Source organism: Taudactylus pleione, unplaced genomic scaffold (assembly GCF_031769625.1).
Source record: "Taudactylus pleione unplaced genomic scaffold, aTauple2 ptg000372l, whole genome shotgun sequence".
NCBI classification, from domain to species: Eukaryota; Metazoa; Chordata; class Amphibia; order Anura; family Myobatrachidae; genus Taudactylus; species Taudactylus pleione.
Window position 1 is genome coordinate 16,206,146 of NW_028284773.1, and position 13,938 is coordinate 16,220,083.

The 13,938-nt window shown below is 44.5% G+C and overlaps 1 protein-coding gene across 1 annotated transcript in view; it reads left to right on the forward strand.

Annotated features, from left to right (window-relative positions):
• The window catches only part of LOC148508309 (putative cation-transporting ATPase 13A4), a 149,478-nt gene extending 135,777 nt beyond the window's left edge, over positions 1 to 13,701 (forward strand). Inside the window, exons 27-30 of the mRNA XM_088444764.1 lie at positions 4,577 to 4,764; positions 7,510 to 7,598; positions 10,481 to 10,561; positions 13,105 to 13,701. Coding sequence (XP_088300890.1) covers positions 4,577 to 4,764; positions 7,510 to 7,598; positions 10,481 to 10,561; positions 13,105 to 13,326 — 580 coding nt within the window. The 3' untranslated portion in view covers positions 13,327 to 13,701. The remainder of the gene's footprint in view (positions 1 to 4,576; positions 4,765 to 7,509; positions 7,599 to 10,480; positions 10,562 to 13,104) is intronic.
• Positions 13,702 to 13,938: the final 237 nt, after the last annotated feature.

The window sequence follows — 13,938 nt, forward strand, 5'->3', positions numbered from 1 at the left end:
ATTCTTTGACCATATTAAATGGAATCACGGTAGAGGTCTTATTAATTGTAGGAAATTCTTTTAGACCTGACAAGATGTCAAAACTTGGTTGTGTTGACTCATCTGCATCACCAGTGGGTCTTTTTTGGGGGGGAAAGTTTAGTTTTTTCATGGCAGCCGCACTTACTGGAGAAACTGAAGGAGGTGCCATTGCTGCATCACATGCCGCTTGAGCTGACAGTTTGATTACCAACAACTCTTTGCATCTCTTCAGATCTGTGTCTGTTGGGAAGAAAGACACAATGTATGGACTTAAACCTAGGATCAAGCACGGTCAGTCTCCGACACTGGCCCCCTCCTTTCTGTCCAGCGGCCGGCAGCTCATTGAGCTGTGCAAGGCCAGCCGGAGTTATAGACTCAGGGCACTAGAGTGCGCCCAGAGTCTATAGACTATGCACAGGTCACTGGGAAAATTACAGCGGCGACCATTTTCCCTGTACTGCGCATACGACGGGAAAATGGCCGTGGCGGCCATTTTCCAGACATTTTTACAGTGCCGGACCGCCGCGCCGATGTGGGACTTTGGAGAGGTAAGTAATACTATGGGTGCAGGGTGTGTGGTGCGGGCCCCCCCTGGACCCAGCACCCATTATAGATACACCCCTGAGCATGGTTGCCAAAATGTATTGCTCCGATTTGGAAGATCCTGACAATCCTTGGATCCTGGTGAAGTGAATAAAGGACTTGATCTACAACTCTGACATGCTTAGCGGAATTGCTTTGTTTCAGCTCCTCCTTCAGTTTCTCAAGCTGCTTTTGAAACATTCTAATGAGGGGAATTACCTGACTCAAGCTGGCAGTGTCTGAACTCACTTCACAGGTGACTATTTCGAAGGGTTTCAGCACTCTGCAGAAAACAGAAAGTATTTTCCACTGAGTTTGAGTAAGGTAAATCCTCCCTCCTCTTCCTATGTCATACTTTGTTGTGTAGCTTTGGATGGTTTTTTGCTGTTCCTCCATCCACTCAAGCATATAAAAGGTGGAGTTCCACCTCATACCTAACTATTGCTTCAGCTGGTGACAGGGCAAATTCAACATTTCTTGCTGGTGCTGCAATCTTCTACATGACCCTGCTGAATGGCCAAAATGCCCAGAAATTTTGCGGCCCACGGAGAGCATCTCCTGCATGGCCCTGTCATTTAAAAAAAAAAAGGAGAGTCCAAGCGGGGTACTGTATACCATGTTGCAATGACTTCCCTGAGTTTTTCAGCAGTATGCCTCTTAGTGAAACCAGTTATACACAGAGTAGCCTGCCTCTGAATAAGCTGCTTTTTCTTAGATGCTGCTTTTGGTGGCGCTGAAGGCAATACACCTACCCAGTGGGCTGTTAGTCATAATCTTGCGTTTGCCTGTTCCACTTGTCCACATATCTGTGGTTAAGTGGACAGTGGGTACAATGGCATTTTGGAGGACACTATTTTTTTTTTTTTTAATGTCCCTGTACAGGCTGTGAATTGCTTTTCTAGTGAAGTGGAACCTAGATGGGTTTTGGTAGTGGGGACAGAGGGCCTCAATTAACTATCTAAAAACCACTGCACTAATGGCAGATATCGGATGCACATCTAATACCAGCATAGACTTTATGGTGTCAGTGAGCCGCTGTGCACCTGGGTGATTGCTGTCATATTTGCTCCCCCTTGTAAAGGATTGTTTGACCGTCAATTGTTTTTCAGAACTACTACTAGTAGTCTTCCTGGTCCCCTTCTGGGATGAAGATCCACTCCCAGCAGCAGCATCAGGCATAGTGCTCGAGGATTCTTCTGAGGAATCCAGGATAGGGGAGGACTGAGTTAGCCTTATCAAACTGTCTGCAGGACTACTTCCAATCATGATTGAGGATATTGTTGATGAAGGTGTTGGTGGTGAAGATGCCAGGTACTTGGATCTAGCAGAGAGAAGGGAGTTAGCTGACGCTGGATTGCTTGTTGTTACTCTTTTAGCCAAAGTTTCTGAATTTTGCAAACACTTTTGATGGATGCACTGTAGATGATGTAGCAGGGAGGAGGTTCCTAGATGATTAGGGTCCCTACCTCTACTCAGTATGGCATGACAACGCGTACAGATGACTTGACAATTGTTGTCCGGATTTGGGTAGAAATTATTCCACACATAAGAAGTGGATTTGTTTGTTTTATGCCCAGGCATGACAATGGGCTTTTCCTTATCATGGGCAACAACTGTTTCCACTGGGGCCTGATTTACACAAACAACATCCTCATCATCAGCATCCTCATCATTAACATCCTTATTAGCATCAGCTACACAAATATCCTCCTCATCCTGGTGCACTTCCACAGAAGCATCCTCAATTTCTATTTCAGCATGTTCACTTTTGCTGCTTATCCCCACATTGCAGAGGACACACAAGTTGGGGAAGGAGGCTCCTCTTCAAGTACAGTTTTGGAAAGGTCAGGCTCACACATGACAACCGCCAACACACTTAGACTCTCCTAAGGGATTTGTGGCATTTCTTAACTATTTTAATTTTTTTAAAATGTCTACAGGGAGAAAAGTTTATATCATCATAAGATACAGAAACACCAGTCATAAATAAAGGCCAAGGCCTTAGCCTTTCCTTGCCACTTCATGTGATGAAAGGCATATCGCCAATTTTATTTCTTTCTGCAGCTAACGTTCCCTTTGATGTTTTTTTCTTTACCAGTGTAAAAGATTGGTTCTTTGATTTTAGATGCCCTGACTTAAGCCCTATATGCATTTGGGCATCAGCTTTAGTAGATGACGTAGACTGACTAGTATCGTCATGACTGGTGGCACTGGCAGCAGCTCCAGCCCTAGTATGTGGTTCCTGTTCTCCTCTCAACTGATCGTTCTCCATATCAACAAACACGAATAAAGTGGGGTACAGCACACACGTCAATTTGTACCAATTTTAAATATTACATTGCGGTATTAATGACCTAGTGTCAGAATATTTTTTATGAATAAGAAAAGAATATACACTGTGCTACCACTTACAGTGTCACAAGATTTTTTTATGAGTAAAACACTGCGCTACCACTTACATGGTCACAAGATTTTGTATGAGTAAGAATAACACACTGTGCTGCGGCTAATAGTGTCACAATATGTGGTTGATAAACTGCGGTCTGGCCGGCAGTGTCACTGACAATAATAGCGTAGCTAGCACACAAAAAAGATCTTTTTATTTTTTGTGGAATGCTAATTTTATTTAACTTTAAATTTTTTTTACACTGGGGAAGAGCACCAGTGGATGAGACAGCGGCCCCTTGATGAACAACACAGCACCCATTTAGGGACAACAAAGCACCCCTGCGGAGTGTGGATGGACCACCTGCAGAGTCACAAATACAGTCTGGCCGGCAGTGTCACCGAACAATAATAGCATAGCTAGCACACACACACACACAAAAAAGATCTTTTTATTTTTTGTGGAATGATAATTATTAATTTTAATTAACTTTTAATTAATTTTTTACACTGGGGAAGAGCACCTCTGGATTGACAGAGCATCCATGGACAACACAGCACCCCTTTATGTACTGCAGCCACAGGTCCTTTATAGACAACACAGCAGCAGCTCTATATGTACTGCAGCCCCTTGATTGACAGGACAGCCGTTACACAGCAGCATCCTCTTTATGTACTGGAACCCCAGCCCCTTTATAGACAACACAGCAGCAGTCCTTTATTTACTGTAGTCTTCCCAGCCCCTTGATTGACAGGACAACAGTGACACAGCAACACCCCTCCTTTATGTACTGCAGCCCCAGCCCGACAACACTGCACCCTTGAACAGACAGAGCAGCACAGAGGACTTCTGTTCTCTGTACACCATCCACAGCTGGAGTGAAAATGGTGCCGATCACCGGGACCTTTATAGAATCCAAAACCAGCAAAAATCTGACAGAGGGATGATGTTTTGCCTAGTTTTGGATTCCGAATTAGGTGGGAAAACGCAAACCGTACTCGGATCCCCTATGTTTGGTGGGTTCGGTTCTCGGAGAGCATTACGGCCAGTAATACACTTCTATATTGATTTCAATATAGAAGATGTCAATTAGCCTTTTTTTGGGGTACAGACTGATTTCCCTAAATGTGCAGAAAGTTTTGCCTGTTTCGCCATGAACAATTATCGCACATATGCGGTTTCGGACATGCCTCCTCTGAACAGCTGCGCTAAGCGGAGGCAGTCAGCGTCAGTCAGGGGAGCTGCATCAGAACAACGGAAGAGTCGTATGTGGCTCAAGAACCACAGGTTGGCCACCGCTGTGCTAGATATATGTTAAGTAGAATCTGCTGATTGGTTGCTATGGGCAACATCTCCACTTCTAAAAACCTGCACTTTAGTAAATATACCCCTAAGTGTTCGTGGAACAATCATTGCAATATACTTCCTTACATGTAACAGCTGTGCCGAGTGAATGCTTTGCTATAAGTGCTTTCTATGAACAGATCATTTCTAGACACTTTTTTTTTGTTGTATTTTGAATTCAATTCATTAAATATTTTGTATAAACAGTAGTTTATATGTTGATGTTTTTCTGTTTCTTTTTAGTGCTTGTTTAAACAATGCTGATGGTAATCTCAACATCACAAATGGGAGCATTGCAGCAGTGCAAACATATTCTGAATATGAAGACTATGAAACCACAACTCTGTGGCCAATAACCACAATCAGCTGTATAATTGTCGCTTTTGTGTTCTCCAAAGGAAAGCCATTCAGGAAACCTATATATACAAACTGTAAGTATATTTTTCTAGAAGTCATTCTATAGCTTTCTTAAGGTTTTAACAGTTGTTGAGGAGAAAAACATAAAGAGGACATTGCGGAGTGGAATTGCCGCCTGTTTGCGGAGCATATCTTGTGTATTTTTACACTGCACATTGTTCCGGAACCAATCATTAACCAAGTATGGGCGATGCAGTGTCTGATGCATGTGAATGGCAGCTCTAATCACTGTGTACCGGGCGTTCTCACAGAAGCAAAGTTCATTGAGGGCATTTTGACAGACCTGCAGGCTATGCAGCTTTGGACCATACTTACCTACTTTGCTGGGCAGCTTTCCGGGAGCAGCAGGAGGGGACCTGCTGCTCTCCTCTTCGGGGGGCGGGGCCAGAAGATAGACGACATTAGGCCCCGCCCCTTTACAGAAAACCCCCGTGATTCGCGGGTCCGTGGGGAGGGGGCGGGGCTAAATGACGCGTTTGCCTAATGTAGCCCCGCCCCTTCCCGACGGACCCGATAATCTCAAGTAAAATCTCCCCATCCTGCCCACTTCACTAGGAAGTGGGCGGGATGCGGGAGATATGCCTACTCTTCCGGGATCGCGGGGGGTTAGGCATGTATGCTTTGGACATAATAATGAATACGCCTGTTTTCCAATATTTGCCCTGATGAAGATAAGTAGCATTTCTTTTTGAAAATATTTGCACACAAACATTGCATATTTCCACCCAAATGCTAAGCTCCAGATGCATTCTGCTTGGCAAACAATAGCAAATGTGCTTGATTAACGTCCGACAAATGCTACAGAGTTGTCCCACTTGTGCCCATTTCTTTTATAAGCAACAACTTAATTTGCCATTAAGCATCAATTATACTACCAAACCTTTCTGATACAGCACCAGCATCCACAAAAATGTAAATATATTTGCTTAAAAATGCTTGCAAAAGCATAATATAGTATATATCCCCAAGTCACAAAGGAAGCACCAATCAATCAGATCATTTGCAAACAGGCAATCACTAGTGGTTTGCTGGTACAGGTGACTGTCATTATCATCATTGTATTTGCTCCTCCGCACTACTTCCAAATGACACTGTTTTCTCAGGTGCAGAGTCGCCTTTATTCTAGTATGCATGTGCAGGGCCGTAGAAGGTTTGGCCGAGCCTGGGATAATATTCAGGGGAGCATGGCCTGATCACGGGAGTTGTGGCCACACACCCTTATAAAGAAATAAAATATAAAAAGTATTTTGCGAATAGCATGATCACACAACCAGAGATGACTGCTTCTCAGCAGCAGCCCAGCACAGAGCAGCTGAGCTGGGGAGAGAGGCTGCTGCTGCTGACAGGTAAAGGGGGTGGGCGCAGGGCCGTAGCTAGGGTAGTGCGGCCGGTGCCATCGCACAGGGAACCACAGGTCAGGGAGCACTGTTTGGGACTGTCAAATTTCTGTTTATTATCATTCTTGCTTGTAGCTTCCTCTTATTTCATCTCCTGGCCTCTCCTATCTCTTCCCTGGCCCTTCCCCATGAAGCCATGGCCCTTTTTTGGGTGCATTATGGCCCTGATTCAGAGCTGGATGCTCTGACAGAGCGCTCGCTCTGAATCAGGGCCGTCCCTCTATATTTTTTGAGCGGCCTCCTGGCTGCTCGCATAGCTGTGGGTGACCACCCACAGCTATAGCGAGCGGCCAAAAAGATGGTCGCGATGGTCAACCATCAGGCTTGCGATGAGACCCTTGTGGTAGGGTCTCATCTGCCGCAAGCCCTGGAGTGCTTTCGGCTCTATCAGAACCGAGAGCACTCCCACTGACATCACTTGTGATGTCAGTGGGGCCGGCCCCAGACGGTAGGCGTTCCCATGGGAACGCCTCCGTCTAGCCAGCCACGCCCCCGGCACGCCCACCAAAGGGGGCCTGCTGTCACTCACCATCGACAGCGCGCCCCCTTTGTAGCGAGACCCGGAGCGACGGCTTGGCCGCCGCTATCCGGGTCTCGCGCCTGCGCACGATGGAGCCGGCTCCCTTGTGCGCATGCGCACTGGGCCAACATCGACCCGCTTGCGAGCGCTCAGCGGGTCTGAATCAGGCCCTATGTCCCTTTGAAAAATGAGGGGGGCATCAATGCTCTTTCTGGCACAGGGCACCAAAAAGTCTAGTTACGGCTCTGGGTGGCGTAATTGGACCCTGGCAGCTGCAGGGCCCATCTAACAAGCCCGGACCTGGGTAATTAGTACCCGCTCCACCCCTCTGGGTGACCCTGTGCATGTGATTGTAAATGCGCAAACATGCCCTTAAAGTATTTGGCCTACAATACAGCTCCCTCATACTGCCCCATTCCTCCGAATCATGCACTGTAGGTATAAGTAAAACTGGTGCAGTACACACCCTGGGCTTGGTTCTGAGTCACACACATGCCGATGTTCACCTAATTGAGCGAATATTTGCAACTGCGCATGTATTTCATAGAGTGTGCACACAAAGGTGTTGTTGCAATGAGGTCAGACGGCAGAAAAGTGATGGGCGTTCCTCCTAACTTCATCACTAGCCTGATGCAAATAAGTAGTGGTAAATTCTGTTCAAGGGTGTCTCCTCCAATTACAGATGTATTACAAATAATCCACTAATTATTGCTGAACCCATGACCCACATGAGTCAACGGACTGTTTCACAATGCTTGTTTTATGCAGTGGTGTGAAATACATTGTAGAGCTATAAACATTTATATAATATTATACTGACTGTATTGTTTTTATATACACAGATATTTTTATTTGTTTGCTGCCAGTACAACTATCTTTGTGTCTCTTCATCCTCTTCGCTGACATTGAACGTTTATACAGAGCACTACAAGTAAGTGTTACAATCATTAACAACGTCCGGATTTATGTGTTGTTGTTTCCCACATCGCATTATATCATCAGGATTGGAATTGGTAATGTCTCCAGTATTTGTGCAGTGTGGATCTTATGGAGTATTTGTGCAGCGCATGTTTATTTATATTGTTTATTTTCTACCCTTTCTGTGAAGTAAATTATGCTGTTCACTAAAATCTGTGTTCATCTTGCCCCACGCCTAAGTGTATCATCCGAAGCACTTACAGTATCCCCGAGATTGCAGGATTTTGTGTGCAGCATCAAAAATCCATGATTTGGGGTGAGATTGGGGCAAGTTGATGTGCTGTTGCTGGCATTTCCACAAATTGAATCAGCCCCTAAGTATCTCTCTCTCTCTCTCTCTCTGCCCTGTGCCCCCCTTCTCCTGTGACCTATCACTCTCGCATGAGTTCAATCTCCCCTCTCATTTGTGTGTTTACATATTCCTCCATTGAAGCCTCCAACTTTCTATAAAGTCTCCCTTGTGTTTCATCACCTTTCCCTTATGTCTTCCATGTGACTCTCCTCCTTTGCCTTATTTGTTTCCTTTGTCCGTTCATGCTCCCCATGTTCCCCAATCTCCATCCCATGTAACCCCTTCTCTCACTGCCCAGCTGCTCTCCTTTGGGCCTCGTCGCCTTTTTCTCTCACTCAGGGCCTGATTCAGATCCGGACGCTAAGCCGCAATCACTCGCTATGTGCGATTGTCGCCCGTCTGCATATGTGTCGCAGTGCGCGTGCACGAGCCAGTCACTGCGATTGGTAATCGTGCGCTCATAGTACACAGACTGAGCACTACTTTGAGTGACAGCACCATTTGTGAGTGGTAACAGGAAGGTCCTGGAAAACGGGAGAGTGGTTGTGCGAATGCAGGCGTGTCTGAGCGTCAAAATGCCGTTCTTTGGGCATTCATAATTAGCATGGCAGCATCACTGTACACGTCACCTGGTTGTATTTCAGCCTGCAGTGATCGCAGTGCTTGCGACAGGATAGGGTATACCTCAAGGGCTGCGTGCAGCTCCGATGGCTCTCGATGTTAGTGTATAATCATACACTTCCTGGAGATGATGTGTGCTAAGACAGAAAAGTGGGCATCATTACACCGGCGTGCGATCACTCTGCCATCGCTCTCAAAAACATAGAGGGCGTCCTTAAACCTGGCCGTGCGATCGCTGAATTTGCATACCCGGCCCTTGTTGGCTGCGAAAGTGCGCTGCTTTGCGTCCGGGTCTGAATCAGGTCCTCATTCCCTTACCCACTGTTCCTCTCACTCTATCTCTCAGCCACACTGCTGATATCTCTAATGTCGATGCTCCTAGGTTTCCCTCTCACTAGTATGAATCAGATGCAATAGATAGTAATATGCCAACAGAGATTGATGGAAACTGTACATAGGGGATATTTCTTTCTGAACACAAAAACAATGGCTGCTATAGGCAAGGGTGTAACTAGGTATTTTAAAGCCCTATAGCAAAAGTTTGTAAGGGCCCCTATGTACCACCCAATGGTGAAAAATGGATATAACACATGTTACTGAAAAGGAAGGTGGGTCCCCCTAAGTCCCATAGCAGCTGAACTACTTGCACCTATGGTAGTTACGCCCATATCTATAGGTTAATGTGTTACATTTACCGCTATTCAGATACAAATGGTGCTTTTCAGTTGACAAACAGTTTTTGTAAATATTTTAGAACAAGCTTAGAACAAGTTTAAAATTTAAGAGTAAACATTTAAACTTTGCTGCCTAAACTTGTGCAGAACAAACAAGACCTGAAAGCCCATTGGGCATATAAAAGGCCTCTTTTTCTTCCTTGGACAGTTCATTGGAAAGTATAAGGTCTGCCCATCTACCATCAGGGTTCTTTTTATGTAGCACCTTACATTTTAAGTAATCTGCTGAAGCCCTCACTTTTGCACAACTTGTGGGTCTTCCAGCAGTATTAGTTCCAGCCCTGTCCTAAGATGGGCCTGGTCTTGTGGATCCTGCTAACAGGCCCCCTCCTCTGGGACCAGTCAACAATGCGATTTTCAGTACCCTCCCTTCCCTCCTGTCTTCTGTCCTCCTCTCTTCACTTTTTCATCCACTCAACTGCATATGCCCAGGGTAGAGAACTCGCATCTGCTCAGTAAACATTTATTCACATCTCTATACTGGGCATACATGAGTTGATAAGTCCAGGATTTGGTTTGAGATGTACTGTAGGCGTAGAGTTGTTTAAATACATTCTTAAATGAATGAAAGGAGTTTGAATATTTGTGTTATAGGGAGCCAGTGAAGAGTCTGACAAAGGGGGACAGCAAAGATTGACTGGCGAGGAGGAGGGTACAGTAATTGAGTAGGGACATGAAAAGGGCATGAAAGATAGTTTTAGTAGTTCCAGGAAAAGAAATGGCCAAATCCTGGAAATGTTATACAGGGTGTCCCTAAAGTCTGGACACATAGGAAATCTCATTAACTATATTTTTTTTGACCAACACACATTAAATATGGCTTTGTCGAAAGAAGAAAGAATTGAAGTGGTACTTCTCAATGGACGTGAAGGATGGTCATATCGAAAGAATGAGATGGGTAGAGGAGAAAAAAACTGAACTCATTGTTTTTTCACACTCAAAGTTCTAAGTATTTTAAACTTCAGGTATAGTTGTGACACCCAAGAGGAGATAAACAATGATAAACAATTGTGACAGTAAATCTAGCTATCTATGAATCAAACTATCAATTTATATCTTAAAAACTGTCTCATAATAACACAATAATATAGATTAGATAATTAGATGTGAGATACAGATCTAGATAGTGAAGTAAATTTGCATGATGTTTGTCATAGAGAATTACAGTATGCTTTCCTCTATTTCCAGCTTGTCTGCACTCCCACCATATGGAGGGTGGCCATTCTCATATTGCTGATCATTTTCTTCCTTGTGTCTTTCACTGTAGAGGTAAGATAACATACAATGGGTATGTAGTGCTAAGTCCTGCTTTTAACATTACTTTTTGGGATACACACGAATTGGGGTTGGGTATGAAATCCCGGAGGCTGAATAGCTGCCGGTTCATATCCCGATGCCGGAAGCCCAGGGTCAGTAAGTAATGAAACACATGGATGTGCAAAATGAATTCTTATGCAAAGTAGATTATATGTTTGTTTTAATTGTTTAACAACTTAGTTTATAATGTAAGTTTGATAAACTTTTCACTTAGCTGCTGTCACTTATTTCAATAATCAATCTACTTAACTACTGTATTAGTTTGTCTTCTTTATAATATCACTCTGCTTTAGCATGTTCAGTGGTGTAGCAATGGTCCCTTACCCGCCCCATCCCTCATCCATTACTACGCCCCCACCCCATGCAGAAAATAAACACACACATCAAATATACCCCACATCCTCCTCCACTTCTTACCTTTAAAACGCTCCACGGAGAGAGGTGCTGGTGAAGAAGCCTGCCCCTGTGCCTGTTGCTGCATTTCTCTGTCAGTGATAGGCTGGGATTGCAGTGACCTCGTCACAGTGCTCCCTACCTATCAGTGATTGTGAGTTGCACCATTAGCTGCCAGTACGAAGCAGCGTGGAGGTAAGTAATGCACTCAGGGTGAAACTGAGACCACTGAGTACAGCTGCTGTATCTGCTCAGCTGTTATTCAGACTCAAACTGAGCAGGTAAACTGTTAGTTCCAATGTAACTCTCAACAGAGTGTCTGGCGCCCGGGGCACACGCTTTGGTTGCTCTACCCAGGGCAGTTTCTAGACGATATGGCTCCCAGAGCAAACAGTCAAAATGCACCTCCCTCCAAACAAGCATATGATAGTCGCCTTTGACGGGCGCCCCTCGAAAAGGGGATGTGGCCTCCAAATAAGGGGCATGGTCTCACAATAAGGGGAGTGGCCTCAAATGAAGAGACTACCTTATGGCTTATGAATAAATGATAGGATTAGGGACAACAAAGCCAACTGCTGTTTTCCTGTTCGGCATGAGCCCCAAACTTCTAATGTGCATTAGATAATTTATGGATGACATCACCCAGTCAACTAAGCCATTTCATATGCAATTAAAAATCAAAGTGTGAATCATAAGGGTAATTTTTACTAGTAACGCCCCTTACACCATATTATGCAGCACATAGTAATGCCCTTACACATTATGCCACACACAGTAATGCCCTTACACATTATGCCACACAGTAACAACATTTTCAAATTTACATGGCACACCATCAGTCCACCCCCCCATGGGAAAAAAAAACACATACACTTAGCCTCCATGGGAATAAAATACACATACATTGCTCCCCACAGAAGTAAAATAAACACATTGCTCCCCACAGAAGTAAAATAAACATATTGCCGCACACAGAAGTAAAATAAACATATTGCCCCCCACAGAAGTAAAATAAACATATTGCCCCCCACAGAAGTAAAATAAACATATTGCCCCCCACAGAAGTAAAATAAACATATTGCCCCCCACAGAAGTAAAATAAACACATTGCCGCACACAGAAGTAAAATAAACACATTGCCCCCCACAGAAGTAAAATAAACACATTGCCGCACACAGAAGTAAAATAAACACATTGCTCCCCACAGAAGTAAAATAAACATATTGCCGCACACAGAAGTAAAATAAACACATTGCCCCCCACAGAAGTAAAATAAACACATTGCCCTCAACATAAAAAAAAAATCACATTGGCTCCCACAGATAAATAAACAATAGACAATAAAATTACACTTAACCTGTCGATAGCTGAGGTAATGTGGCATTGTGCACCTGAAGGGCCACCTGCGGTCCCGCAGCAGAGTCTGACAGCAGGGAGCTGCTCAAAAACAAACCTGTCTCCCTCTCTGAGATGCTCTGGCCACTTGGCAGTGCTGGGTGCCGGTGTCCCCCACCCAGTTCCCCACTCACTCAACTCCTTAAATACATTTGGCCTCTGTGCAGCTGCATAATGTTACGTCATAATGTCACGACGCAGCCGCGTCATACCAAATCTCTGTCACCTTGCCGAGAGTGCAATTGGCACTGCAGGGTAAGGATGGGGACACATAGGGACTCAGCCGGGGGGGAGCGCAGCACAGACTGTCACAGGCCGGAGTTAGTAACAGTAGGAGTCAGAGCACTGTGTATAATGGCACAGGCTGCCCTCCCCTAGAAACGGCCCTGGCTCTACCCACACTATGCCCCTGGAATGTTTTATTTTGTACTCCTGTCTTATATCTAAAGTCACTTAAGAGACTGATGCAGATGAATGTATTCCCATTTAGGAAGTGCATCTTGTGTGAATTTGCTCTGCGCATGCTCAGAAAATGAGCACTTGCAGGTATAGGCAGTGCAGAGCCATAAACATTTTGATAATATCTACTCTTGCGACTGAAGAGGTGCAATATATCTTGAATATTTTTTATCTGATAAAATCAAAATTATTGGTATGAAATCAGAATACCACTCATTGCTTTATCTTCTTTCTTTTTTATTTTTCAGGAAGTTATTATTGAGAATAGACGACTTTGGCTGTTTTTAAAAAGATTATTTAATTATCGGTCTCACAGCCAGTACAGAGTATTATATAGAGCACTTCAGAATGATCCCGACTGGCCTCCAGTGGACACAACACGATATGCCAACACAGACAGCAAAGAAGACAATGGGGCCGTCTATTGTAATCCATGTTACAAGGATGATGAAAATAGAATAAATGGATAATGGATTATATGGTTTTACATGTGACGATTAATTATCCATTAATAATAATAATAGCATCAAAAATGCAATTTTTTATCTTTTGTGACACACAAAAAAAAAAACACATTTCAGACTTGAGAGCTGCGAGCGGGTCTGAATCAGGTCCGAAGTGTACAGGCGATGCAGAGTCCAACGCATTTCAGTCGCATCTACAGTACATTTGCGACTGAAGAGGTGTAGCTGGGCGTAAAGGAGCATTACTATGCAGGCGATGTACAGAGGGCGAGTAGAGGAAATTGTGGGGTTTGCAAAGTTGGGGCAAGCAGAGCCGACCCTAGGAAAATTAGTGACATGGGCAAGAATTTGGCTGGTGACACCCCCCCCCCCCCCCATATTGTTGGACCCTGAAAAGGGGTGTGACATCACAGAAGGGGGCATGGTATTACTGTGCTGTGCTCCCCTTGTCCCATTGTGCTGTACTCACATCCCATGCAGGCTCATTCCCCCTTTATGTCTCTCCAGCCCCAGCCCAGCATCTTCTTTCTTGTGTAAGAAACATTTATACTAAAACAATTACTTTTTTTTTTCTACTCAGTGCTTCTTCTGGGCCTGATTCAGAGCCGGACGCTATTT